Below are 27,280 nucleotides of genomic sequence, written 5' to 3'. Positions count from 1 at the left end.
ACATACACTGCTCAAAAAAATTAAGGAACACTTTTAAATCAGAGTATAGCATCAAGTCTATCAAGTCAGATCAAGATCTGGTCAGTTAAGTAGCGGAGGGGCTTGTTAATCAGTTTTAGCTGCTTTGGTGTTAATGAAATTATCAACAGGTGAACTAGAGGGGCAACAATGAGACAACCCCGAAAACAGGAATGGTTTAACAAGTGGAGGCCACTGGCATTTTTCCCTCCTCATCTTTTCTGATAGTTTTTTCACTAGTTTTGCATTTGGTGACGGTCAGTGTCACTATTGGCAGCATGAGGCAATACCTGGACCCTACAGAGGTTGCACAGGTAGTCCAACTCCTCCAGGATGGCACATCAATACGTGCCGTTACCAGATGGTTTGCTATGTCTCCCAGCACAGTCTCAAGGGCATGGAGGAGATTCCAGGCGACAGACAGATACTCAAGGAGAGCTGGACAGGGCCGTAGAAGGTCCTTAACCCATCAGCAGGACTGGTATCTGTTCCTTTGTGCAAGGAGGAACAGGATGAACACAGCTGGAACCCTACAAAATGACCTCCAGCAGGCCACTGGTGTGAATGTTTCTGATTGTTTGGTCAGAGACAGACTTCATGAGGGTGGATTGAGGGCCCAGCGTCCTCTAGTGGGCCATTTGCTCACTGCCCAGCACTATGGAGCTCGATTGGCATTTGCCATAGAATACCAGAATTTGTAGGTCTGCCACTAGCACTCTGTGCTTTTCACAGATGAGAGCAGGTTCATCCTGAGCACATGTGACAGACGTGAAAGGGTCTGGAGAAGCCATGGAGAACATTATGCTGCCTGCAGCATTGTTCAGCATGACCGGTTTTGTGGTGGGTCAGTGATGATCTGGGGAGGCATATCCATGGAGGGATCCACAGACCTCTACAAGTTAGACACCGGAACCTTGACTGCCATTATGTATCAGGATGAAATCCTTGAACCCATTGTCATACCCTATGCTGGTGCAGTGGGTCCTGGGTTCCTCCTGGTGCACGAAAATTCCCGGCCTCATGTGGCAAGAGCATGTAGGCAGTTCCTCGAGGATGAAGGAATTGATACCATTGACTGCCCCCCATGCTCACCTGACCTAAATCCAATAGAACACCTCTGGGACATTATGTTTCGTCCATCCGATGCCACCAGGTTGCACCTCAGACTGTCCAGAAGCTCAGTGCTACCCTGGTCCAGATCTGAGAGGAGATCCCCCAGGGCACCATCCGTGGTCACATTAGAACCATGCCCCGACATTGTCAGGCATGCATACAACCACGTGGGAGCCATACAAACTGCTGAGTATGATTCTGAGTTACTGTAATGAAAACTTCGGCAAAATGGACTAGCCTGCCGCATCATTTTTCACTTTGATTTTCGGGGTGTCTTTGAATTCAGCCCTCTGTAGGTTGATAATTTAATTTCCATTAAAAGATCCTTTGTTCCTAACACATTACCCAGTCTACATTAGTATAGATATCCAGCATGATTTTCCCCCATTGATATCTGATGAGCTTTAAAGTGCTCTTTTAATTTTTTGAGCAGTGTATTTGAGTGTGGATCTCTAGCTTTTGCTATTCCCTCATCTAATGGTCCTGCACCTGTTCTTTGTGCAGTGGTTCATACTGTATGTATTGGAATACATGAAGACTTTACATAAGTCTTTATTTTTCCAAAATGTTGAGTGCACCTACCGACAATAAATTCCCTCCCACTCAATGTTTTAGCAAACTCTATAGAAATGAAAGCGGTTTAGAGTGACTTGTCAATGTATGTTTCTCACTTTTTTCCACTTATGTTGTTATAGTGGACTCCATTCTCCAACAGTTTGACACTGCCTTGTCTATCAAGTGTCAGAACGAAGAGTTCCTCTCCTTCCAGCCAATGCAAAAGAGGTTGGATGTCTTTCTCTATGGCTTCCTTAGCAAACCTTATCCAGAGCTTTAGGATTTTTTGTCCTGCTGCTGTTGTCTCATGGGCTTCTCTGTGAACAAGGAGGTGGAGACAGACAATATGCAGGAGGACACCATAGTTGCACACAGGCTTGTGTGTGAATATGTAACTGTGCATGGTGGGGTAACCAAGGTTCCACTCACTAAAGAACTGTCGGCATCTGTCATGGCTGCCAGGTCCCGGTACCGTGTACACCTGGATGAACAAAGGAAGAAGAAGGAGACGGAAGCACAGGCGAAGAAAAGAACACTTACCGAGGACTACTTGAAAGAATTAAAGAAAAAAAGGGACCGTGTCCACAAGATATCTGAAAGCCTTGCCCAAGACGTGAACAAGTTGGCAGAAAATGCTGAGGTCAATGCCAGCGGTCAGATGGCCCAGCTTCTGTCAAAATCAAATGCCCTTAGAAGGGTCTAAAAAGCACTGAACTGAAAGCCTTAGAAGAGGAGATTGCAATATGTAGATACACACACTCACACTCTCCCTCCCTCCCACTCTCTCTCTCTCTCTCTTCCCATTTAGTCAATTTGATCATGATCTAATTCAGGGGTTTTCAAACTTTTGTCATCTTTTTTTCAGTTTTCAAATTGTCACCTTTAAAGTCGGGAATTTTCAACTCACTAGTGGAGCCTACTCCAAGGATGTAATGTAATGAGTTGCTTGCTGAATGACAATAAATGTTCTTACTTTGAAAGTAATTCTGGGTCTCAGATTTTCCTTATTTTTTCATACTTCGTGTAAGGTCTTTTATTTTTAATTATACTTTAATTTTAATAATGGTCTTCAAAAGGTCTTAAAAGTCTTAAATTTAACTTGTTCAAATCTGCAGAAACCCTGTTTATTGTGGGAAGGTCAATCTCTTTCTATTGGGTGAGGAGGGAAGATGCAGTTTTTAGTTACTATGGTTCCAAACTCTGGAAGTCTCTCACAGAAAACCTGAGAGCTATTGAATGTCTTAGTTAGTTACGTAGTTTCAAAACTAGGCTGAAAATGCATGTGATAATAATTTTTTTCCCATTTCTTTTCTGAATTAATTTTCTCTTGTGTTTCTTTTTGATTTCTTGTGTTTTTTTCTATTAAAATGTCTGTAAAGCACTTTGTAAACCTTGTGGTTAAAACAATGCTTTACAAATAAAGATTGATTGATTTGTTGATTGATAATTCCAGCAATAACAATGACAGCTATCCAGAGAATTGTGCAATTCAACTGGGGACAGCGTTTGAGACAGTCTCATCCAGGAAGCCAAGATGCTGGTTTATCTGCTGTTTTGGGGGTGGACATGAACCCCTTGAACCATCTCAGCAATAAACAAATAATAGGGATAATAAAGGCTGGCATGAGCTTCCTTGCAGGATAAATTGAAAAGAGGAACACACTGGAAATTTTCCATAAGTCCACCATCCAAATTCTAACAGCTCTCTGTTTCTGTGCCACTGGTTGATTCCTTCAGACTGTCAGTGATGCACATGGCCTCAGCAAGGCTGCTGTGTCCAAAACTGACTAATCAGTTTTCAATTGCACCGTGCCTTGCACGACACTAAAATTGGTTTTCATGCCACTGCAGACATACAGTGCAGACATGTGCAGTGAATCCTATTTGCATCTGTCAAAAAGGGTTCTCACCACTAGGCCTAAATGTCTAGGTGATATGCAACCATCGGTGACATTTTACAGACATTTTGTCTAAATGGCCAGGGAGTACACATGTTGCTTATTTTTGATCCAGCTTTGGAGTGTGTCAGATGGCAAAGGATGGTGCATTTGCTGCTGGCTGTTTATTGGGAGACTTCCGCTTAATAAATGCCTGCAGATTCCAGTGTTGAATCCCCGAACCGTGGCTGAGGAGAGGCATAACATCACACATGAACAAACATGCATTGTTGTACAGCATGCTCTGGGCATGTGGAAGATGTGATTCCAGTGCCTGCACAAGTTCTTGGGAGGTCGAAGCTGCTGTGCTGTAATTGTTGTGTGTGCTATGCTGCACAACACTGCAGTAATTTTATTAAAATTAATTTTGGCCAGACCAATATGAAAAAATCTCAAGGACGACAGGCTACAAAAAACATCATATCTAACTTCCAAATAATGACTCTAATTTCCCAGATAAATTAATTATGCAAGGTTTGAAAAACCTATTCCATCAGCCATCTCATCTTCTCCCACTCAAATACCAACCTTCTTCATTCCGGAGGATGAGTTCAGAGCTACATTCAAGAAGCTGAACATCAACAAACTGATCAACCCCTTCAAATAAATTCCCTTTTCTTTGCAACGATGCCTGATCCTGTGTCCTCCATTCCCCCATCAATGACACTATGCTGAGACTTCGTACACAAACAATTAACTCCTGCTCAATACCACCAAACCTTCATTATTAACTTCTGCCACATGCAAAATTCCAAAATGCCCATACAAATAAACAGAGAACCCATCATCAGTGCTGACTATTTTTAATTTCTTGGAACATATAATACCAATAATCTTGAAAAGTACTGGATTAAGCATCAAGTTCTTCCCTCAGCTCCTTCCCTCAGTGTCCACTAAGACTAAATACTTCACAAACAGCTTTTAGGATTCTACTTATCACAACGCTAAACTCCTCCCTTTAGTCCAAGGATGACAAAACTGTTCCACGGAGAGCCGTTGTGGGTGCAGGATTCTTTGCTTACATCTCAATCAGTCAGTATTAATAAATAATACTGTAATGCAGTAATAATCATTAGTAATAATCCAGTCCTGGGGACCCACTGTTATTGGCTGATTTCGGCATCCTGAAAACATGTTGACACAGTGGTCCTCCATGGATTTGTTTCACCACCCCTGCTTAGTCGTTTCCTCCCACATTACTGATATGTATACTACTTACTGTTGTACAAATTCATACTTCATGCAGATTAAAATTTACTAGTTCACATTCATAGTTCACAATGTTGAACTATACTATAAAGATAAAAGTTTTGGGACATCTGGCCATTACACCCACGGGAACATTTATAACATCCTTAAATTATAACATATCTAAATCCATAGGCATCAATATGGAGTTGGTCCCCCCTTTGCAGCTATAACAGCTGCCATGCTTCTGGGAAATCTTCCACAAGATTTTGCAATGTGTCTGTGGGAATTTTTGCCCATTCTTCCAGAGCAGCTTTTATGAGGTTAGACACTCAAGTTGGTCGTGAAGGCCTGGCTAGCAGTCTTTATTCTAGATTTTCCCAAAGTTGTCTGATGAGATTGAGGTCAGGGGTCTGTGCAGGCCAGTTCTTCCATAAAAAACTCACCAATATTTTATGGACCTTGCTTTGTGAACTGGGGCACAGTCATGCTGGAACAGAAACTTCCTAAAACTGTTTTCATAAGTTGAAAGCACAAAATTGTTCAAAGTGTCTTGGTATGTTGAAGCATTACAAATTCCCTTCACTGAAATTAAGGGTCCTAGCCCAACCCATGAAAAACAACCACATACCTTTGTCCCTCCACCAAACTTTACAGTTGGCACAATGCCGTCAGACAAGTACTGTTCTCCTGGCATCTACCAAACCCAGACTCATCTATCAAACTGCCAGACAGAGAAGCATAATTCATCACTCCACAGAACAAGTTTCCACCACTCAAGAATCCAATGCTTGGCATTACAGTTTGTGATGTGAGACATGCATGCAGCTGCTTGGTCTTGGAAGCCCATTTCATGAAGCTCGTGACACACTGTTTCGTGGCTGGTGTTAATGCCAGAGAAAGTTTGGAATATTGCAGTTATTGAGTCAATAGAGCATTAGCAACTTTTACATACTATGTGCCTCAGCACTTGCTGATCTAGCTCTGTTACTTCATCTGCTCTAACACTTTGCCTAAAGGCTTTCACTTTGCAATACCACTTACAGTTGACTGTGGAATATCTACCAAAGATAGAAATTTTATCAACTGACATTTACGTGGCGTCTTATAACAGTACAATGCTTGAATTTACTGGGCTCTTCAGAATGATCCATTCTTTCACAAACGTTCGTAAACCGGACTGCATGGCAAGGTGCCTGATTATATAATCTGTGGTAATGGGTCTGAATCTGAGAGCTGGTCTGAGAGCTGTACCCAAATACTTTTGTCCATAAAGTGTAATCTCATAGTCCCATAAATGAACTAGTTCACATTCAGGTGTTATGATTTTTTATGAGCTGCAATGATTCCAAAGTAATTGATCAGAAATTTTTAAATCACAAGTATCATTTGCCAGAAAATAGTAGACTCTTGGAGTCTATTCAAATAAACAAGTCATTATTGTCAGAACAGAGCACATCGACGCTGATTAAGACAAGGAACGTCCGAGAAAATAAAGATCATCACATTATAATTTTCTGAAGGTGTGATTTTAAGACATCATAATACAATTTCATATCACATTGTGGAAGTTTCTTACCTATTATTGCTACTTCTAGTGTGTGAGCGCCATTCACTCTCGCCAGAGTGAACAATGTTCATGTTTATTAATTGCAAAATTATTGGTTCAGGTCACTGTTCACCAAAAATATGCAGTGATATGAGAACCGATGTGAGGATATGACCTCACCAATAGTAATCTAGTATAGAGGATCTAGTATAGAGGAAAAACAGAAGAGGACCAAGAACTCAGCCCTGAGGGATGGCAGTGGAGAGTCTGTGTGGAGTAGATGTGAATCCGTTCCATACCACTTACAGTAATATGATTGACCTTCTATGTAGGAAGCAAACCATTGCCATGCAGAGCTACAAATTCCAAAACTCATAAGGAAAAGAGTGTATTGTGTTTGACTCGGTCAAATGTTGCTGAAAGGTCAAGATGAATGAGGACAGATGACAGTTTGGCCACTCTGGCAGCATGTAGCTTCTCACTGACAGCCATGAGGGCAGAATGTGCTACTTTGAAGTGAGGTTCATTAGGCTCATGAAGGTTGTTCTGAGCGAGATAGAGAGACAGTTGACTGTAAACTGCGTGTTCAAGGATTTTTGAAAGAAATGAGAGTAGTTGCTGATGTCTGAGGGATTCAGAGTGCGTTTCTTCAGGATGGGAATAACCCTGGTTTTTTTCAATGTCGTTTTCATGACTAGATGTTATGGAGCTATTAATGATAGTGGTGATGAAGGGAAGAAGGTCTTGAGAGATTGTCTGAACCACTGTGGAAGGAATTGGATCCAGTGGGCAGGTGGAAGGATTGCTTAACAAGAATACTTGCAGAATCTCTTCTGTTGCTAGATGTGAGAGAGAATGTCTGTTAGAATTGATCAATCTTCTCATTAAAGAAGTTGGCAAAGTATTTGCCAGTCAGGGAGGAAGGAGCAGGAGGAGTTAGTGGCTTAAGTAATGATGAAAAGATGTTATGGAGTTTGTAAGGATCGTTGCAAGGCCGTTCATAACTTAAAATGTTAATAAGTCGTATACGCAAGTACAAAGAACTAGGATGCTGGTAGTAAGCACGCTATGCTGCTGCACAGTAAGATTAGCGGCCAGAAGTCGTACTACCTGGAATTGGCATGTAGAAAAAAAAAAAAGATCTTGCGGACAGGAAACAGGAGCCCAATGGGCACAATTTGGACTTACAGTCCTCTTCGTTCGTATGTCTGAAAGTTTGTAAGTTGAAAGTTCATAAGTAGAGGAGCATCCGTAGTTCGAATTATATCTAAAGTTTAAGTATGGCTAACAGAACTCTAATAGAGCTGATAGCCACTTGCACAAGAGGAAAAGGAACCTAGTAGAAGGAAGAGGAGAAAGATACCAGTAAATTATCACTTACCATTTAAGTTATGCTGTTAATTGTTGCAGAATATACGCTAATTGCTTCCAACTGCCATAGCCCACTTCAGGAGGTGAAGTGGGTAATGTTCAATTAGGTTAAGATGTGGTGATTGACTTAGCCAGTCCAAAATCTTCAATTTTTTCCCCCCGATGAAGTCCTTTGTTGAGTCTTTTGTAGTGTAGTAGGGGAGGTGCAAGACAATTATTCATTGTCTTGCTGAATAATAAAGTTCCTCCTGATTATTTTGGGTTTTTCTCCATAAATTGGCAGACGTAAACTCCTACATTCATTCTAGTACTACCATCCTGAGTTACATCATCAATTAAAAATGACTGAGCCTGTCCCGGAAGCAGCATGCCATGACACAACCTTCACCATGTTTCACAGATGAGTATGTAAGTTTAGGATCTTCTTGTTCCATACTTTGGCCTTTCCACCACTTTGGTTAATCTTTGTCTCATCAGTCCTTAAAACTTCTGTCCCACTGTTGTGACTCATACCTTTGCAGATGACACCAAGGTGGGTGGTGTAGTAGATAATGAATTAGCGGCTCAGCAGCTACAGCGGGATCTTAATTTAATTAGTGACTGGGCCGATACCTGGCAGATGAAATTTAACGTAGACAAATGTAAGGTACTCCATCTAGGGAGCAGAAATATAAAGTACAGGTATTTCATGGGTCTCACTGAAATAAAGGTAGCTGATCATGAAAAAGACCTTGGTGTGTATGTTGATGCTTCCATGTCCCATTCTCGCCAGTGTGGGGAAGCAATAAAAAAGGCCAATAGGATGTTGGGGTATATCTCCAGGTGTGTGGAGTATAAGTCAAGGGAGGTAATGCTAAGATTATACAATTCCTTGGTGAGACCTCACCTAGAATATTGTGTGCAGGTTTGGTCACCATATCTTAAAAAGGACATTGTGGCCTTAGAAAAGGTGCAGCATAGGGCCACAAAAATGATTCCTGGTCTTAGAGGAATGTCATACGAGGTAAGGTTACTTGAGCTAAATCTGTTCAGTCTCAAGCAAAGGAGACTGAGGGGGGACATGATCCAGGTATATAAGATTCTAACAGGGTTGGATGCTGTTCAACCAAATAGTTACTTCAGCATTAGTTCAAATACACGAACTCGTGGCCATAGGTGGAAATTAGCGGGAGAACATTTCAAACTGGATTTAAGGAAGCACTTCTTTACACAGCGCGTAGTCAGAGTATGGAATAGTCTTCCTGATAACGTAGTGCAAGCTGAATCCTTGGGTTCCTTTAAATCAGAGTTAGATAAGATTTTTACAACTCTGAGCTATTAGTTAAGTTCTCCCCAAGCGAGCTTGATGGGCCGAATGGCCTCCTCTCGTTTGTATAGTTCTTCTGTTCTTATGTTCTTATATGTAGGTGTTATTCGTGATGTTATGGACTGTCGTTTTAGAGTTTTTCTTTACTGCTCTCATCATTTGTCTGTCATAAGTTGTTATTGTTTTCCTTGGATGACCAGCTCGATGCCTGTTGCTCAGTACACCTGTGGTTTCCTTCTTCCTCAGGATATTCAAAATTACAGCACTGACTATGTGCAGTGTTTTTAAATACCTCTGATTGATTTTCCCCCTTTTGGCATGCTTTTCTCCCATAGACAGCTCTTCTGTCTTCATGTTGGTCTACCCTTCTTAAATAAAAATGCAGTCTTCAGAGGTCAAAGCCAAAGCTTAAACTGAGAGTAGGTATGCAGGACTACTTAAAGATTAAACAAGCAAACTTATATGACACACCTGGGTAACAAGAAATGACTGTTGATTGTGTTCCAGTACTTTTACTCACTTGAAAAACTTGGTGGTTAGATACAAAAGCTGGGGAAAGAGCATACCTCAAACTGAGAGGTGACCTGTGCTATTGGCCTTGCCAAGGTAATTCTCTACAAAGCAGGGGTATTTTCCCTCATCTGCCCGACTAATGTTAGTGATCCAGAGATTATCCTCTGCTGTTCTATGGTGTTTTTTTACATTTCTAGGTGTAAGTACCAGGGAATAGAAGCTGAAACTCTGATATCTCTTCTCATATTCATCTTTTGATCTCACAAAAAAATTCTTCAATGCACAGCAGAAGTAAATTTATTGGCCTTGCTGTTCCAATACCTTTGTAGGGGACTGCACGATGAATGTTCCTGTTATCAAAACTCTGTGTTTTTCTCACATGGAGGCTGGGGAGGAGCCAACAAAGAACTACTTTAAGATTGTTCATTAAATCTGAAATAATTAAGGCTTTTGGGAAACACTGAAAAATCTGACTCGTCCTTTACCTATGTCATTTGTTATCTTGTTCGTCATTCACTAAGATGAATCGTTATCGGGAAATGCACGACAGATCATATTTTGTAGGAAGCCAAAGGAAGAGTACTTACAGTCTTTATCCATTGCTATTAAGTCTCTAAGCAAATCTGAGTCATATACATTATGTAAGTAAACTTAAAATTTACTACAATTACTTGACCTTTCATTAGTTTTGAGCTAAAAAAATACAACACACTAAGGGAAATTGGAATGGCTCTTTAAAATATAATTAAACCAAACATGGGGTTTCAATTATAGTACTCTGTTTGCTCTAAAATAAATTCCATACTCATGAGTTTAAATAAATCTCTACATAAGTCACTTTGAAACAGGGTCATATCTCAATAGATGTTGTGATTATAACTCACAGTCTCTGTACGACGAAAGTGTCCATGGGGTTCTTCTAGGTCCAGCAGAACTCCATTCAGTGACCAGGTAAAAGTTAGGTCCATAGTGGGGTCATGAGATGCATGACACTGTAAGGTGACATTGTCTCCTTGGTTGATATCTGCATTGGAGGGAGCTAGAGTAATTTTGGTTGCATCTGGAGAGGAGAGAATTAGATGGAAAGAATTAGAAGCAATTAGGGGATACAGACAGAGAAATATAAATATTGGAGATATTTTTTGAATGAAAATTTTTAATACAGACTATATAAGTAAATGACATTCAATATAAGTCAATATTGAATAGTATCTAGTATAATTCAAATAATATTTTTAAGTTGTCCTTTCCCACAAATGTAGCAAAATATTACAGTTTAGCAAATGAGGAAGCTGGGGAAAGAGCATACCTCGAACTGAGAGGTGACCTGTACTATTGGCCTTGCCAAGGTAATTCTCTGCAAAGCAGGTGTATTTTCCCTCATCTGCTCGACTGATGTTAGTGATCCAGAGATTACCATCTGGTGTGACTGTCACCCTATACAAAGCAGAGCAATGAGATGTGAAATATATAAAGGGCAACATGCAGAAATACATCATATGCTATGACTGCTTTTATAAAATTAGGCTGTGTTGAATTTACAGCCTGTCACAAGAGGACTATACTAAATACTGAAGCACACCAATAAATATACTAGTACATACAGATAGGAAGCATACATTCTCATGCTTTCATGTGGTACAGCTTAAATTTTTCATGCAATTGATTTCTTATTTTTAGCTACATGAACTACACATTTTAATTAACAGCATTTTTATCAGTGTTGGGCAAACTACTTGTAAAGTGTAATGAGCTAAGCTATCAGTTACTCAACAATAAATTAAGCTTCACTACACAAAAGCTACCACCCACATAAATATAGCAAGCTAAGTTACACAAAAATGGCAAAAGTAGTTTACTACATCAGAAACTGCTTTACGTTGTACCAACTTAATATCAGATCAGTGCAAAACGACACTGGTTAAAATATTTATAAACCAACAGCCCATGATTTAGCACAGTGTAGACGTTGCATTATGTGAAGCATCGTGACATAAATAAAAGCTTACTGCTGGGAATAAAACAAAAAAAAGTTATTGGCCTACTGTTAGGTAAACCAGTACTCTATAAACAAACTATTTAGCACCAAATTAAAGCTACTGTGTAGTGTTCGATGGGCACGACATGGCTATAGATTTAAATCAATAAAAAATTTCTTGGGAAAATAAAAACCATATTAACAGCCATATTATTTCCTCAGGGCCTCCCTTAACAAGAAAACTTCTTCAGACCCCAATTAAACAAGTCGATTGAAGTTACAAATGAACTTTGTGTTTAAGAACCATGTTAAATTGTGTTTACGGATGACATGCAACACCATGATTAATAAGCATGGGTCAGACAGTGATCACTGAGACAAAAGCAAATGAACTTGTCCAAACTGAAATGAGAATCAAAGTCCTGAATTACATGCTTTAGTGCTGGGGGAAGGGAATGGAAGGGGAGGGGCGAGCGAGGGGCAGAGGGGTAATGGTGCATGGCTGGTGTCTTATTGTTCTAACAAGTGTTTGTTTACACGGCACAAGAGAAGCTTTTCAAAAGTGGCATCAGAAAGACGGTTTCTCTTTGGTCTGAAAATATCCTTTGCTACACTAAACAGTCTTTCACAGGCTGCACTTGCTGGGACCCCTGTCTTGAAAGACCTTTTTCATCAGTGTCAGGTTTTGGAATGCATTTACAAGTTTGGTTTCAAATGGTGTAGTTGCAACATTCAGTTGGATAAATAAGAAAAACCTAACTCATGTCACTATTTTTGGGCTCCTTTCATTGAATATGTAGGAGCTTTCATGTGTATGCATGAGCCATTCACACCTGGCCACATCCCCCCCCCCCCCTTTTATGGTGCTGATGGGGATGTATCTGGATCTCATTTCACCGTTGCATTTTTAATCAAATTACCATGCGAATGCGGTTTGAATACAGGGAAATATGGCTACTTATAATGCGAATAGCAATCTTCAGGTGAGGGCGGTACTACATGCCCCCGATGCAGGTAAAACAAAGAAACGTGACATTGCTTACTTTTTTGCCGATTCAACCTTATTTTAAAAACTTTAATACTCCCGACAATGGACGTTTTGAAAAGAAGACAGATTACGGATATAGTCAGCATTTTTTTCATGATTCTACATGAATATTTCAGTGAGATATAAAATGAAATAGACGCGAAAAATACGCTGTGTCTTCAACGACACACTTGACCCCAGAGGGCTAGTACCGCCACATTTGTAAGCTAGTTTCCCCCTGCTAGTCAGCTTGGGTTAACATTCATTACATGACGTTATTCCCTCACTTTCGCTAATTTCTAACACTTTAAGTAAAACTGTAGGGTATTTTTCCCACATAGATTTCATTATAATCTACTGCAGTAGGGAAATGAAAGAGTCACCTGAATGTGGGTTCTCAGGTTGGTGTCTTAGATGTCGGTTGCTCTGCTAGTACCACTGCCATACGCATGCATGCTTTGATAGACAGGCAGTAGAAGCAGAGTAGAAGGTCGCACATGAACATGCTTTATTTCTGTCTGATTGTTGCATTTCAAAATCATACTGCAGAGGAAACCTCTGCTTTTCTCAGACATGTTCTTGAAATTGTAGTTTTTGCGAACGCTATGTCGCTACTTAAGCAAAAAAATAACGTAACTACTGGAAAATGATTTGATTCAGAAATTATCGACGCTGCAGGCAAGCTACTACAAAATGTAATTAAACTAATATCTTCGCATACATATAGCGGCGCTACCGTCCATCACTGATTTTTATTTAGTAGGTATTTAAATCATTGGCCCCAAGATAATTTGATTACAAATATTTAGGGTATGATGGTAAAAGAAAGAAAGCGGAAGAAGGACAGGCTGCAGGGGTCTTATCAAATTATGAAAAAATCCTTAAGCATCTTCCAGGAAGCCATAAAATCAGCATTAGCCAAATATTTCTCTGACTTAATACCATCAACCAAAGGTTTTATTTCACAGATTAAGAACTTTAATCAGTCCCCCAGACAGATCAACGCGTTCTTTTAGAGTGCCTGGAGCATTTGGTTGGGCATCTCGGGATCCATATTGCGAACCTTTTCAGTATCTTTTAACATAGCCCCATCCGACACCACCCCTACCACATGGTGTACCACAGGGTTCGGTGTTTAGCTGTGTTACATACAGTAATATCAATGCACTAAGTGTGCTATCACTGCTAAGCTAACGAACATAGCTCTACCACCCTTTAAACTCATTTACCCTGATGCATTCCAAAGCCTGTTTGACTTCTTAAAGGGCATGAAGCAGTGGATGGTGACAAATTTCCTAAACCTGAATGAGAGCAAAACGAAGATATTAATATTTGGATCCCTGGTTGCTGTAAGTCATGTAGCTTATGATTTGGGGCTACCCAATACTCAGACTCCATTAGATTGCACACTAAGAATCTTGTTTTTTTTTATTTGAGTCGGATTTTAAATTTGACAAACAAATACAGTGGTACCTCAAGCCATGTCCTATTCATGAACAAATCAACTTGCGAACCAGATGTTTGAAAAATTTTTGTACTGAACCATGTTTCCAGCTGCGAACCCAGAAACATCCCCCAAAAGAGTCCATTGAAAGCACCCCAAAGAACTACTTGAAACATGAAGAAGTGTATATTATGCCCAAGAACGGTTGTGGAATGCATAAAAAACTTCTTGTAGATGTATGTCTATCATATCTCTTCAGAGGTCGAATATCTGAAAAAAGAAAATATATATATACAGAGGGAACGTTATAGCAGTACCTTTCAGTGATTGATAAACATGTTTGTGATGGTTTTTAACAGTCACATATCTATACATAAGTTTAAAATTTTACTGTTCATTTTTAAAGTGTTGAATGGTGGAGCACCAGCCTATATCAGTGACCTCATACATTCATACAGTCCACCGAGAACCCTGGGGTCATCTGATCAGCTGCTACTCTCCGTACCAACCAGTCGTTTGAGGAGGAAAGGTGACCACGCTTACTCTGTGGCTGGGCCAAAGTTGCAAAACAACCTCGCTTGCCATGTCTGATCTGCACCCACTATTGAATGTTTTAAGTTGAAGCTAAAAACTCATTTATTTGCTGAGGCATTTTAGATAAATGTGCTATGTATTTTATTACAATATTTTGTAAGTGTAACGTTTGATTCATTATATTTTACATTTTACTTTGTTTTATGTAATTTGCTTTTTTCCCCTTGCATTTTATGCTTATTGTTTTTATTTATGTAAACCACTGGATGTTTTTAATAGTGCTATATACAGTACGTTAACTGATATGTCGTGCATTGCTAGGCCTAATATTACTTGTTAATTAGCTAATTCAACTAATGGTCTTGATTTTTGCTACCATAGCTAGCAGAAATTGTGACTTTTTTGCACCACAAAAGAGGACCATGTTCAAAAAGCATCATAGTGCAAAGATTATCTTAATCATTAGAGAATGAGTTTTTCAAGGCAAAACAGGGGTGAGTTTTTGCCAAAAGTGTTGAATCACAAAGTTAATTTCCATAACGCAAAGATCATAAGGTAGTGCATCCTTTATGAATACTAATGAGCCTTTCCCTGTCATCCTGCATTTTGAAAATTCACGTGCTGGCACTGCTACTTCGCGTATCTACCTGCAGCATATGAACACAACAGTGCACAACCCAGAAGTAGGGGTATCTTCAAAGAGTATTTTGGCCACAAAAGTCAATTAGAATTGATTATGGCAGTACATATTAATGCAGCTGAATCTCAATTGTAATAATCGGTTTATTGATTGATGCATTTTTATACTAATATTATCTACATACGGCAATATCTCCCCATCTTTCAACCACTTATCCAATACAGGGTCATGGTGAGTCTGCATGCAGCCTATCCTAGGACTCACAAGGCACAAGGCAGGGCAATACCCTGGACAGGGTAAGAGGTTGGAAGATCCCAGCACTGCATTGTTAGGTGTGGTGGTAACAGCTTTGGGTTTCGAAGGTACTTGTCACTTAGCAAGGATTGTAAAACTGAATAGGTTGTAAAACTGAATAGAACACCAAGCATGTTAAATACAGACAAACTGTTGGGGGAAAAAAAACTGTTTGAAGAACAAGACTGAGACAGAGGACGAAAAAACACATCAGAGGAAAAAGAAATGTTTGTACTTCCCTAAATATTACTTCAACTTGGACATGGACAATCATAGCTGAACATTGTATCTTCCAGATTCTTACAGTAAAATATTTACAGACAATCTTACATCAAAAGACACATCTAAAATTTAGAATACATATTTTAATAAATATATAATGAATATAAGTATGTGTCATGCCCGGCTCGTCCGCTCCTCCTGTGTGCCACGCCCCCTGCTTACCCACGTGTGTTTCCCGGATCGTACCCAGCTGTGTCCGTTGGCTTTCAATCAGTCTTGTGTATTTAAGTCCTGGTCTCCCCAGTTTTCCTTGTCTGTCATTGATGTTCGTGCGCGTGAGCTGTTTCCCGTTATCCGTAATAAACCCCCAGTTTTACCCCATTATCTACCTGCCTGCGTATTCCTGTTCGCTCGCCTGCCCGACGATCGCCCGCTCCCCGTGTGATCGTGACAGTATGTGTGAACAGAACAGTGTCAAACAATGATACTACATAATATGAGGATGAGAGCAGAGAAAAGTGTGTGGAGAGAAAAACAATATGCAGCCATTTCAACAAGAGCACAGTGGAGGAACAAAATCCATCCATCCATCCATTTTCCAAACCGCTTATCCTACTGGGTCGTGGGGGAATAAAATCCAGAAAACCTAAATTAACACTGAGTCATAGAAGTAAAGTAACTCAAGACTGGGCACATGCACTGACTAAACAAACAACAACATAAAAAAATGCTCTATATTATAAATAAAGACTGTACCGTAAATACGAAACAGGTGAACCAAGCATGGCGGCTTTTTACCTGACTTTGGCCTATACCAAGATGTCAAATGACTTCACCTTCACCATACTTATTTTGCTTTCCTTAGCTGATATGTCAAATAGATCTGTAGAGCGCAAAATTTATATTCCATCAACATGAAGGATTTTAAAATAGTACAGCTGGTTATGTCTTGCCTGCTATTGTTAGTCAGAAGCTCTGTGCCACGGCTCCAGAAGAGGGTGGGTTTGGGGGCAGCACGTGGCTTGCACTCCATCATCACCTGACCCCCTCGTGCTGCTGGGACAAGCCTCCGAACTGGATTCAGGCGAAAATCTGGGGCCAGGACTATGGCAGGCCAGGGAAAGAGAGGCAAAAAGAGGAAATAATGGAGATAGAGCCGAGAGAAAAGACAGGAAAAGACATACTATATAGAGGATAAAACATTTTTCTGATGAGCTAGTTGGGGTGGCCTGACAGGGACAATACAATGCATCAAGAAAGTGATGGAACAAAGGTATAGGTTAGTAAAGAAAATAAAGTATAAAAAAGAAGATTCATTTAAAACTTGAATTATTGATTTATAAATATCCATTTCATTTTCCTTAAAAATGCCCATTCCATTTTCCTTAATGGCTTATTGCGTGCAGGGTCCAGTAAGCCTGGAGTCTAATCCGGGAATACTGAGGACACACACACACAATCATAAATTAAGGGAAATTTATAGGTAAAAATTCAAGTCAACTCAACAATTCAAGAAACTTTTTGGACAGTGGCATGGTGGCATAGTGATTAACACTGCAGCCACACCTCTTAGTCTGGAGCTCAATTCTGGCCATTAGTGTTGTGTGCGTGTCACATGCCCTTTCATGTTTGTCTGAGTTTCTCCCAAATACTCTGGTTTCTAATGTTGCTCTGGGATGTACTGGCATCCTATTCAGGGTGCTCCCTGGCCTGACATTGCTGGACAGGATCCAAGATATCACAATACTGAACAAGCAGGATGGATATATAGTTAATAAATTTCTTTTAAACATCTCCATCTCTTAAATCTATGTATGGTAATACCTTAATGCGTTCATTTTGGCATCTCACCTTGAACCCTTAGTTCTGCATTAGAATAGATGGTACCATGCTTGTTCTCAGCCACACACTGGTACATCCCAGAGTCTTCTAGTGCCAGGTGGCTTATTTTCAGCAGTCCACCGTTGACTTCAATTCGATCCTGATGTCCAAGTAGATTATGATTATGAAGTAGTAGCAGAACATCCATTATTTATAATATTTATAATAATAAATGAATGTTATATTTGAATGGTTTGAATCCATTGACAGTGATATATTTTAGTTATTTCACAAAATGTTTTCTTTTGCAAACCTGTGTGCTGATTGACTGCCCATTGCGTAGCCAGCGCACAGACGGACGAGGCTTCCCTGCTGCTGCACAACTCCAGCGCAGTTCTGAACTTATTTCAACCTCTGAGTCACTCATTACATGCAGCCATTCTGGCTGGGCTATGAGAAAGTTGTGATAAGAATTCCAGAAACAGTATATAAACCACATTTACAAGTCATTCTAAATAAAACCAAGTAAAATACGACACTGCGGTAATGTGATTTTTACGGTATCTGTGGTTAGACTGGTAGAGAAATTAATTTATTTGTTACCTTGCAGTATAATGCGACCTTGGTAGATGTCATGACCCTCGGAATTTTCCGCCTCGCACTCATATATCCCTTCATCATCAAATCCAAGCTCTTGCAGGATCAGAATGGGCCCATTGACACTCGTGGAGGCCTTGGAAGGCAGGTTCCCATCCACTTTCCTCCAGCGTATCTGTGGTACAGGACTTGGGGAAAATGGCACAGATCAGGAGAGTTTCCTGCTGTAATTATAAAATAACCAGGCTATCCGCCTATAGGCAAAGAAAACAGAAATTGCATTTTCCATTCAAGATTGCCAAGCTGTCTCTGTATTCTTGAGTTGTTGTTAAGTGCCATTGATGTTAAACAGATTTAGATCGTCTAATTTTAATGATCAAATTCATAATTTGCAATCATTGCAGTTATTATTCCGTAAAATGTATATGCAGTCTTCCCTCATTTTCTAAAGGGGGGTACCTTGAATATCCTTATATCTTTTATAACAGAGAACAAACAGAAACTACTTGAACAATGTAAATTAGTTAATAATAGTTACTGTTTTGTGTAATATTGTAATATATTTTTTAAAAAGCATATGCGTGAAGGATGCAGACAACACTAAACAAATAAATGGACAAGGAAAGACACTTTCATCTAATAATGCTTGGAATGTGATGTTGATCATGAATAATATGTTTAAACAACTCCAGCACAAGACAAGATGCTGTACACATTATTATTATTATTATATTGTTGGTGTCGATATTATTATAATCAACAGTCCATTTTTATTCCACTGGGGATATACTAAACACACTGTGGTCTAATAAAAAAATATAAACTAGCAACTGCCATCATTGCAATGCATGCATATGTCTAAATTAATTTATTACAGTTATAAGCTGCAAATATGAGCTTGTACCTTGAAATACCTTAATTATTTTGTTTTAAAGTATCAAGTTTTATTTTCACACATGTTCCTAGGAAATTTTGGTGCCACAGTTGCAGGGAAGGGGGCAATGCATGTGGGGACAATAGGACAAACAACAATTAAGGATGAAACAGCAGTGCACAAAAAAAGACAACATTGTGCAAGACAAAAGACTTCTATAAAGAATTCTATATAAGAATTTTAGTGGCCTCGAAGTTCTAGACAAGGGTATGTGGCAATCCATTATTACGTCATTTATACAGAATGGTAAAAAAAACAAGTAGAAAACACAGGAGAGGAGCCAAACTGGTTGTCCTGCAACCACCTGCCTCTTAATTAAAGGCAAAGTGTAAATTGAAGTCATGGTCAAAATCAAAATTAATTTGTATAGGGTGGAATTATGCTATAAATGTATAAATATTTTCTACTAGGGGTAAATAAACAGAATGCAAAGAAGAACAATCAAATCTCAAAAGGACTAACACCTTGTTTATAAAGTCCTCTTTATAAAGTACTTATTGAAAAACATGAACAAAGTATTAATGCTAGCTGTGGCTTTATGCATAATATCACATAACTTTTCAGTTGATTGCTTTTAAAATTTTTATTATATGTAAATACAAATACTCAGAAATGCAAATACTCTGTAAAGATATTAATTACAATTACAATTATGTTTGCCAGTGATAGGTATGCAAGAGTGAAGAGACTCACTTGCCATAGGCAAAACATTCAAGCTGAGCAGTGTGTCCAGCCAGGGCATATGTCTCAGATGGAAAGCGTACTTTAATATTAGGTACAGTCCTTCTGGGGTTTGCTAGAAAGAAGAGGACAAATTAAGAACTAGTGATAATGACAGGGTACAAATGTTTTATGGGTACGAGGTACAATGTACTTTGCAGATTATTCTATAATACTGTATTCTCAATTGCATTCAGCACAATACTAGCATACAAAGACATTGGAATTGACTATAGTGAATTGGTTAAAAAATAAGACATGTCTGAGTCAAACCATAAAAATAATAGCACATGTCAATTTTTCATCAATAGCAAAGTGAGAAAAGTATAATGTAAACATAATTTATTTGACAAAGGTATTATGTTTACAACTTGATCTCTTTACTCTTTGGAATACTACACTAATTCTCTGAATGTTATCTGTCACATAACATTAGGGTACCTGATATGCAAGTAAAGTGACTGATAATTTATGGGATGATTACAAACCATCAGATAAAACTGTGAGTGGGTTCGCCCTGCTGAATACACTTTTAGTGCTGATTTCCATGTTATTTGTGGTGAAGCAAAAGTAGTTGCCTGAATCTTTAACTTCTGCACTGGCTATGTACAGATTCCCGGTGACTTGGGAAATGAACCATCGACCATCAGTAGTCTGGACAAAATTAGGAAATTCATTGAAGAACCAGCGGTATGACAGTGCTGCAAAAGGGGAAGTAAGAACAGATTTATTAGCAGTTGTACAATATTTATTCATAGATCATACATATTATCCCACAGACTAATTACTCAATAATGAAACAGTGTATGTACCTAAAAAAATCTGCTGGTTGTAAAAGCATATCTACTCCAGAAAACCTTAAATTCTCAGATGTGTTGCACATAGGATCTCTTCTCAACAACTCCACCTTTGGTGCAATTTATACCTGATTATGACCTAACAGGGGGATCAATACAGTGTCATAAAAATATACCAGTTGGTACCTTTGAGGGCTCAATTACTTGTCACTGAGGCAGCACCCTCAATGGCCTGTTAATTGTATTGAAGCTTTAGGTAAATGTCCCTCTTAGTCTAATTTAAGGTACAGAAATGGACTTTGAGGAACGTGTTTGTACCATTTGATGCCAATGTTTGAACCATAAGAAACAAATCTGTACCAGGGCCTTTTACTTTTTTTTCTGACAGTGTAGTCTTATCACAATGGATAAATTTCTTTTTTTTATCAAGACGAAGACAACATGCCGCATGAAGCAGCTTGCATGATAATTGCCTCCAACACTATATACTTACAATTCTGAATATACAGTAATTAATCGTGTACATTCTTACTGGAGGTTCATTTGCAAACATAAACAATTTGTACAGTTATACAATGTTCTTAAAGATGAGACTTAAGATCATGATCTTCAAAATGTGACTTTGCACCATGGCCGTCGCCGCAATTAAATCTGAGGGGGACGTGTCCCCTTCAAATTTCATAATTATTAGTTTGGACGTCCCCCACATTTAACGTAAAATTTTTATGCTTTTATGCCAGTGTGTCCCCCCCACACTCAAAATGCTTCTTACGCCCCTGCTTTGCAGATCCTTACTTTTACATTCTGTGGAAAAGGGATAAGTAAAGACAGTGAAAGTGTAAGATATGTAAAAAAAATGTTATGAGTCCATAATGAAAATGAGTAATTATAGAAAATACAATGAAATAATTACAGAAAATATAATGAAAAAAGATACAGTGATATCATCCCTATTCTTCTCACTACATATGTAACTGTCATTTTTTTGTAGCGTAAACTCTAAGGTATTTCAGCATACTTGGGTAGTGGGAAGGTGGTTGACAGGTGAGAGCAGCTCCTGCCCCCTCATATACAGTTTGAGAACTCCTTTCATCTGGGGGAAAGTCATGGAGGTCTGAGAAAAACAAGCAAGAGAATATTATAAAACAGACAAACATCACAGCAGGGTTATAGGATTAAAATATAGATGATCCACATGTATGGGTGCACATAAGAAAATTCTAAAATGTCACTCGAATGAAAACATCTGCTGAAAAATCATCAAATTAATTAATAGCAAATAAATTATTGCAAAATAATATTATATTACCGATTTTCTACAAAACAATATATAGTGTATAAACAGTATACATGTGGCACTCTCCAAAGTTTCCAGGGAGCTTGAGAAAACACTCACAGCCAAATCTGAGGTTTGCAGCCCGACTGATGATTGTGCCGCAGCGATTGATGGCGAGGCACTGATAAGAACCACTATCTCTACTGTACTGTGGGCTGCTAATCAACAGGTTCCCTGCTACCAGGCTGTACCGTGTTTCATTTTCCAGTGGCACATCAGTCCCATTCACTCTCCACCTAAATGGGGAGATAGAACATATTTTCAGAGGGCATCCTTTAATTGTGGAAGCTGGCTTTGCTTGCATTTTTTTTTGGAAGTTGGAAAGATCACAATACTTTTATGAACTTTTTGCCAGACCTTTATCAATATTTATGATAGTGGAATGCGTAAGTCTGTGTGAAATACTTCACTACAGGATAAGAAATTTTTGCATGTTATATAAAGCATCGCTAAGTTCCTGCACTTGAATATATTTACTTTTGTACACATAGCTAAAAAAATACACATGCCACAAAATGTGAATTGCGATCCAAAATTTGGCATGACAGATGTTATATTCAGAGCAGTTTATGTGAAAATGCAAAATATAGATAATTACTGAACTGTTTTAAATACCCGCCTGTAAATTACAGCAATGAGGTCTGCTGTGAAAATACATGTATATATATATGTATAAATATTTAAATATTTTAAACTTTGAAATATAGCAAATTTATTGCACACTTGGCATTATAGGATTTATAAGATTCTGTTCTGTTTGTAGTATTGTATTTCCAATTCTAGAAGCGTTTCAGTCTTCATATATATTTTAAAGCTTGTATAATATGTAACATCCCGCCTGTCATGTCCACCTGACCCTCCAGTCTCCTCCCTGACGTGGACCTGATGATCCACACGTGTTATTTGTTGTCTCTTGTTAGTCTTTGTATTTGAGTACCTGTTTGTCTCATCAGCCTGAGTCCAGTCATTGTCATTAACATCTACCTCCTGTTGCCTGTACCATTCCTCATATTATTGAGGAGAGGTTAGCTGAGCTAAGTCTGTTTAGCCTCGAGCAAAGGAGACTAAGGGGAGACATGATCCAGGTATATAAGATTCTAACAGGTCTGGATACTATTCAGCCAAATGGCTACTTCAATATTAGTTTAAATATTAGAACTCGTGGCCATTAGCGAATATTAGCTGGAGAACATTTTAAAATTAATTTGAGAAAGCACTTCTTTACACAGCATGTAGTTAGAGTATGGAATAGTCTTCCTGTTAGTGCAGTGCAAGTTAAAACTCTGTGTTCCTTTAAATCTGAGCGGTAACACTTTATAATAACAGTACATGAATTAGCATGTACTAATACGTGAATTAGTAATTTCTTGACTATGAACTAATGATGAGCTAAGACATGTATTAATCAAGAACTAATGAAGAACTAACGTAACTACGACATGAGTCATATGAATTAAGGCATGAATAGCACCGCCTTAATTCATGTTAGTTCCTGCATGTTAGTTAATGTATTAATTAACACTTTGCGGTAAACTAAATCAAACATGTTCTAAAAGAAAGATGGCACAATGCAAAATCGTTTAGAAATTTGTCACCTGAGGCTGTCACAAACATCAGTGAATGATTTCACCTAACTCATCCAACATACAGTGATGCATTCACTCAAAACGATTCAAAAACGATTTTGCATTGTGCCATCTTTCTTTTAGAACATGTTTGATTTAGTTTACCTCAAAGTGGTAATTAATACTTTAAATGCGCTAGTTTACAATTTCATCACATAAAACAGTGGCATTTAATGTCCCTTGTAGAATGAATGCCTCAAATTTTCACTACTGTTATAATTGCTAGAGGGGGTTCCTTTGATAAATCAAAGATATGACATGTTCTTGCGAATAAAGGTACTGAAATGGTGAACATACTGTAAATGTATTTGCTAGAAAAGAATATTGAGTGTATTTTAAGTAAATGTTATGCTAGTAACCTGCAAATGTAGAAAATCTCTTTGTGTGCAAAAACTTTTGACTGATAGTGTATGTATTAGCTGTTGTGCTGGCAGTTTAAAGTGTACCTTAGCTTTTGGGGGCAGCTGAGATCTTAATTCATTAGAATTGAGCTGTTTTGAGTGACCTACATAATTCAAATAAAAACAATCATGTAACTTATTCTTGGAAATTTTAACTTGTATCTATGATGCTTGTACTTTGGAGATTTACATTTTATTGAAATTTATTTGAGAATAAAGATGATTTGGTGACTGAAGATTTTGTACTCCATTGTTGCAAGAAGATATGAGCTACATTACTAGCTGGACTGTTTCAAAAATAATATAACACCATACCTGTATGTGGCAGCAGGACTAGCTCTGGCCTTACAGGCTAGGGTGACCTTCTCCTCAGTCAGGCCTTCTGGAAAAACCAGACTGGAGGGCTGTTCCTCAAACACCGGGCCACTGTCGTGACCTGAAACGCACACCTCCCCACCTGCAGCATGGAGAACCTGAGCAGTACATTCCCTATCCTTGGATGTATAGTTTTTTCCCCTTTTTATTCATGGTTGAATATATTAAAATCCTGTTGGCTATTATTGATACTGTAATGAAATTAACTTGCTGAATATCAATTTAGACTGTGTATGTGTGTTTGCTAAATACAAAGAAAAAAGAAACATGATAGTATAGATATTATATTCAAAACAGTTTAGATTCATAACTTCATAATTTCAGCAATGTAATTAGCCAGAAATGTTTCAATCTACAAGTACAGTATAGCCAGCAAAATAAATAAATTAAGGATAAATGTCAAATTGGATAATAATAATAAATCTCAGATCAAGAATATTTTCCTTGAAAAAATAATTAAGTATATACTATCACAGTTTTAAAAAGGTAAGGGAGATTTAATTCCAATAATAATATTTATTATATGTCTGTATTTTTGGTTGCACTAGCTTTGAAGAAAAATAAATTCATAATCTTGGGAGGAGCCTTTCCCATTATTGGCAATCCTTTACGTTAACATTTTATACACTTGTCAGATTGATATTGTCTGAAGTTTTTGTATCAGCTATGTATAATGAGCAAGTTGGTATTGGTGCAAACATGCAGGAGGCCATGGAAATAGAATTGGTGTATAAACACAAGTAAATAATTCACTACAGCAAGAGAAGGTTAAGGAAAGAGATTAAGAATGAACTTACCCATGGCGTAGCTCAGTGCTAATGAGCTCACACACATTAGGCACACCAGTCGAGCCATTCGTGCTTATGCACACCAACTTGCTGAGAAACAAGACGGTCCCAAAAAAACTCTGAAAAGGAATACATAGATATGCTACCAATCAAACATTTTTGCACACACTGAGATTTTCTACATTTGCATGTTACTCACTTAACATTTACTAAAATACACTCAATATTCTTTGCTAACAAATGCATTTACAGTATGTACACCATTCGAGTGCCTTTATTAGCAAGAAAATGTCATATCATTGATCCATCAAAGTAACCCACTCTAGCAGTTATTGATATTTATTCAGTGTTTCATAAGCAACGATATTGCTGCTAGTAAGATTGCACGTAAATCAACCATTTATCATCATCGAGAACTTCAAGGAGAAAGGTTTAATTGTTAGTTGATTCAGCTGTGGGATCTGGGCAATACCAGTGCAGGGCTTGCTCAGGAAGGCGAAGACTTGGATGATGATGGAGGATGGCCCACTGTGAAGAAGGGCAGCAAATAAGCCACTTCTCTCAAAGAAAAACATCAGGGACAGACTGATATTCTGCTAAAGGTACAGGGATTGGACTACTGAGGACTGGGGTAAAGTCATTTTCTCAGATGAATCCCCTTTTCAATTTTTTAGGGCATCCGGGAAAAAGATTGTCCGGAGAAGAAAAGGTGAGTGCTACCATTAGTCCTATGTCATGGCAACAGTAAAGCATCCTGAGACCATTCATGTGCAGGGTTGCTTCTCAGCCAAGGGAGTGGGCTCACTCACAATTTTATCTAAGAACACAGCCATGAATAAAGAATGGTACCAAAACATCCTCCAAGATCAACTTCTCCCAACCATCCAATAACAGTTTGGTTATGAACAATGTGTTTCCCAGCATGATGGTGTGCCATGCAACAAGGAAAACATGATAATGAATAATGAATGGGCTGCCATCAGTCAGGATTTGGCCAAGAAGATGACTGACAGCATGCCTGGGCGAATTGCAGAGGTTTTGAAAAAGAAGGGTCAGCGCTGCAAATACTGACTCTTTGCATAAAAGTTAATGTAATTGTCAATAAAAGCCATTGAAATGCTTGTAAATATATTTCAGTATACCATAGAATCATCTGACAAAACGATCTAGAATCACAGAAGCAGCAAATTTTGTGAATGCCAGTACTTGTGTCATTCTTTTGACCATGACTGTAAATACTGCTCTGTTTCTTGGGATGATACAGGGCATACTACTGCACTTAAAGTTAAAGGACTGCCTAGAAATTGACTATGCCATCACTATTCAACCAGGTACAGGAAATACTCTTTCCATGTTATAAAGTAAACTAGTTTTATTTGATTTATATTTTTATTTATAGTTGTTCACTCAACTTTACAATGCTTAACAAGATTAAAAATTCTGCAGTTTATGAAATAAATGGTAAAAACGTGTGCTGTGCAAAATGTTTAGACTGCTAGTGTATATTTTATCATGTAAACCTTACACAGTATAATACCATATATAATATGATGCACATAGCTCCTTGAAAAAGTATTTACATGCTCCAACATTGCAAATTCTCTTGAAATACAAGTGCTAGGCACATTTTTATACATTTATTATATTATTGTATGCTCAAACAGAACCTATTTAAAGGAAACATCTTTCTATAGAAATTAGAAGCAGAGGCACAATCTCTGCTATTTTAAGTCTTCAAACTATGTCTCCTGGCAATTCAGGTGAAAGGGATTTTTAAAATAAGCATACCAAATTGCCTTACTGTTAGCTTTTAAACAATTAAGTGAATAAAACGAAGAAAATATATGCTTTTTTAGTTTTTTAGGCAAGGAAAATTATTATAATTAATCAAATGAATTCAGTGTCGACTTACAACCAAATTGACTTACAAACGATCGTAAGTTGACACTTTATTTTATATGCAAAATAATCATATGTATAGTATATTGTGTAATAAAATTGTATCATTTTTAAGTCATATTATTTGATGCTTTTTATCACAACAACAACAACAAATTTATTTTTGTATAGCGCATTATCACAACATTACATTGTCTCAAAGCGCTTTACAGCATCCACACCCAAAGCCCCCAGTGAGCAAGCCAAATGCGACAGTGGCAAGGAAAAACTCCCAAAAAGGAAGAAACCTTGGGAGGGA

General features: G+C 38.3%; 1 protein-coding gene across 2 annotated transcripts in view; it reads right to left on the bottom strand.

Annotated features, from left to right (window-relative positions):
• Positions 1–27,280, bottom strand: part of cntn2 (contactin 2) — a 100,932-nt gene that overhangs the window by 31,403 nt on the left and 42,249 nt on the right. For both annotated transcript variants that reach the window (XM_049022510.1, XM_049022508.1), the window contains 12 exons: positions 25,093–25,202; positions 24,236–24,377; positions 21,955–22,130; positions 21,577–21,672; positions 20,250–20,462; positions 19,735–19,837; positions 18,114–18,295; positions 17,824–17,960; positions 17,541–17,670; positions 16,643–16,793; positions 10,860–10,987; positions 10,435–10,610 (listed from right to left, as the gene is read on the bottom strand). In XM_049022510.1, the coding sequence (XP_048878467.1) occupies positions 10,435–10,610; positions 10,860–10,987; positions 16,643–16,793; positions 17,541–17,670; positions 17,824–17,960; positions 18,114–18,295; positions 19,735–19,837; positions 20,250–20,462; positions 21,577–21,672; positions 21,955–22,130; positions 24,236–24,377; positions 25,093–25,150 (1,692 nt within the window). In that variant the 5' untranslated portion in view covers positions 25,151–25,202. The remainder of the gene's footprint in view (positions 1–10,434; positions 10,611–10,859; positions 10,988–16,642; positions 16,794–17,540; positions 17,671–17,823; positions 17,961–18,113; positions 18,296–19,734; positions 19,838–20,249; positions 20,463–21,576; positions 21,673–21,954; positions 22,131–24,235; positions 24,378–25,092; positions 25,203–27,280) is intronic.

The sequence above is a fragment of the Brienomyrus brachyistius genome, chromosome 8 (assembly GCF_023856365.1).
Source record: "Brienomyrus brachyistius isolate T26 chromosome 8, BBRACH_0.4, whole genome shotgun sequence".
NCBI lineage: Eukaryota > Metazoa > Chordata > Actinopteri > Osteoglossiformes > Mormyridae > Brienomyrus > Brienomyrus brachyistius.
The sequence above is the reverse complement of the archived record's forward strand: the minus strand, read 5'-3'. Positions and strand labels throughout refer to the sequence as shown.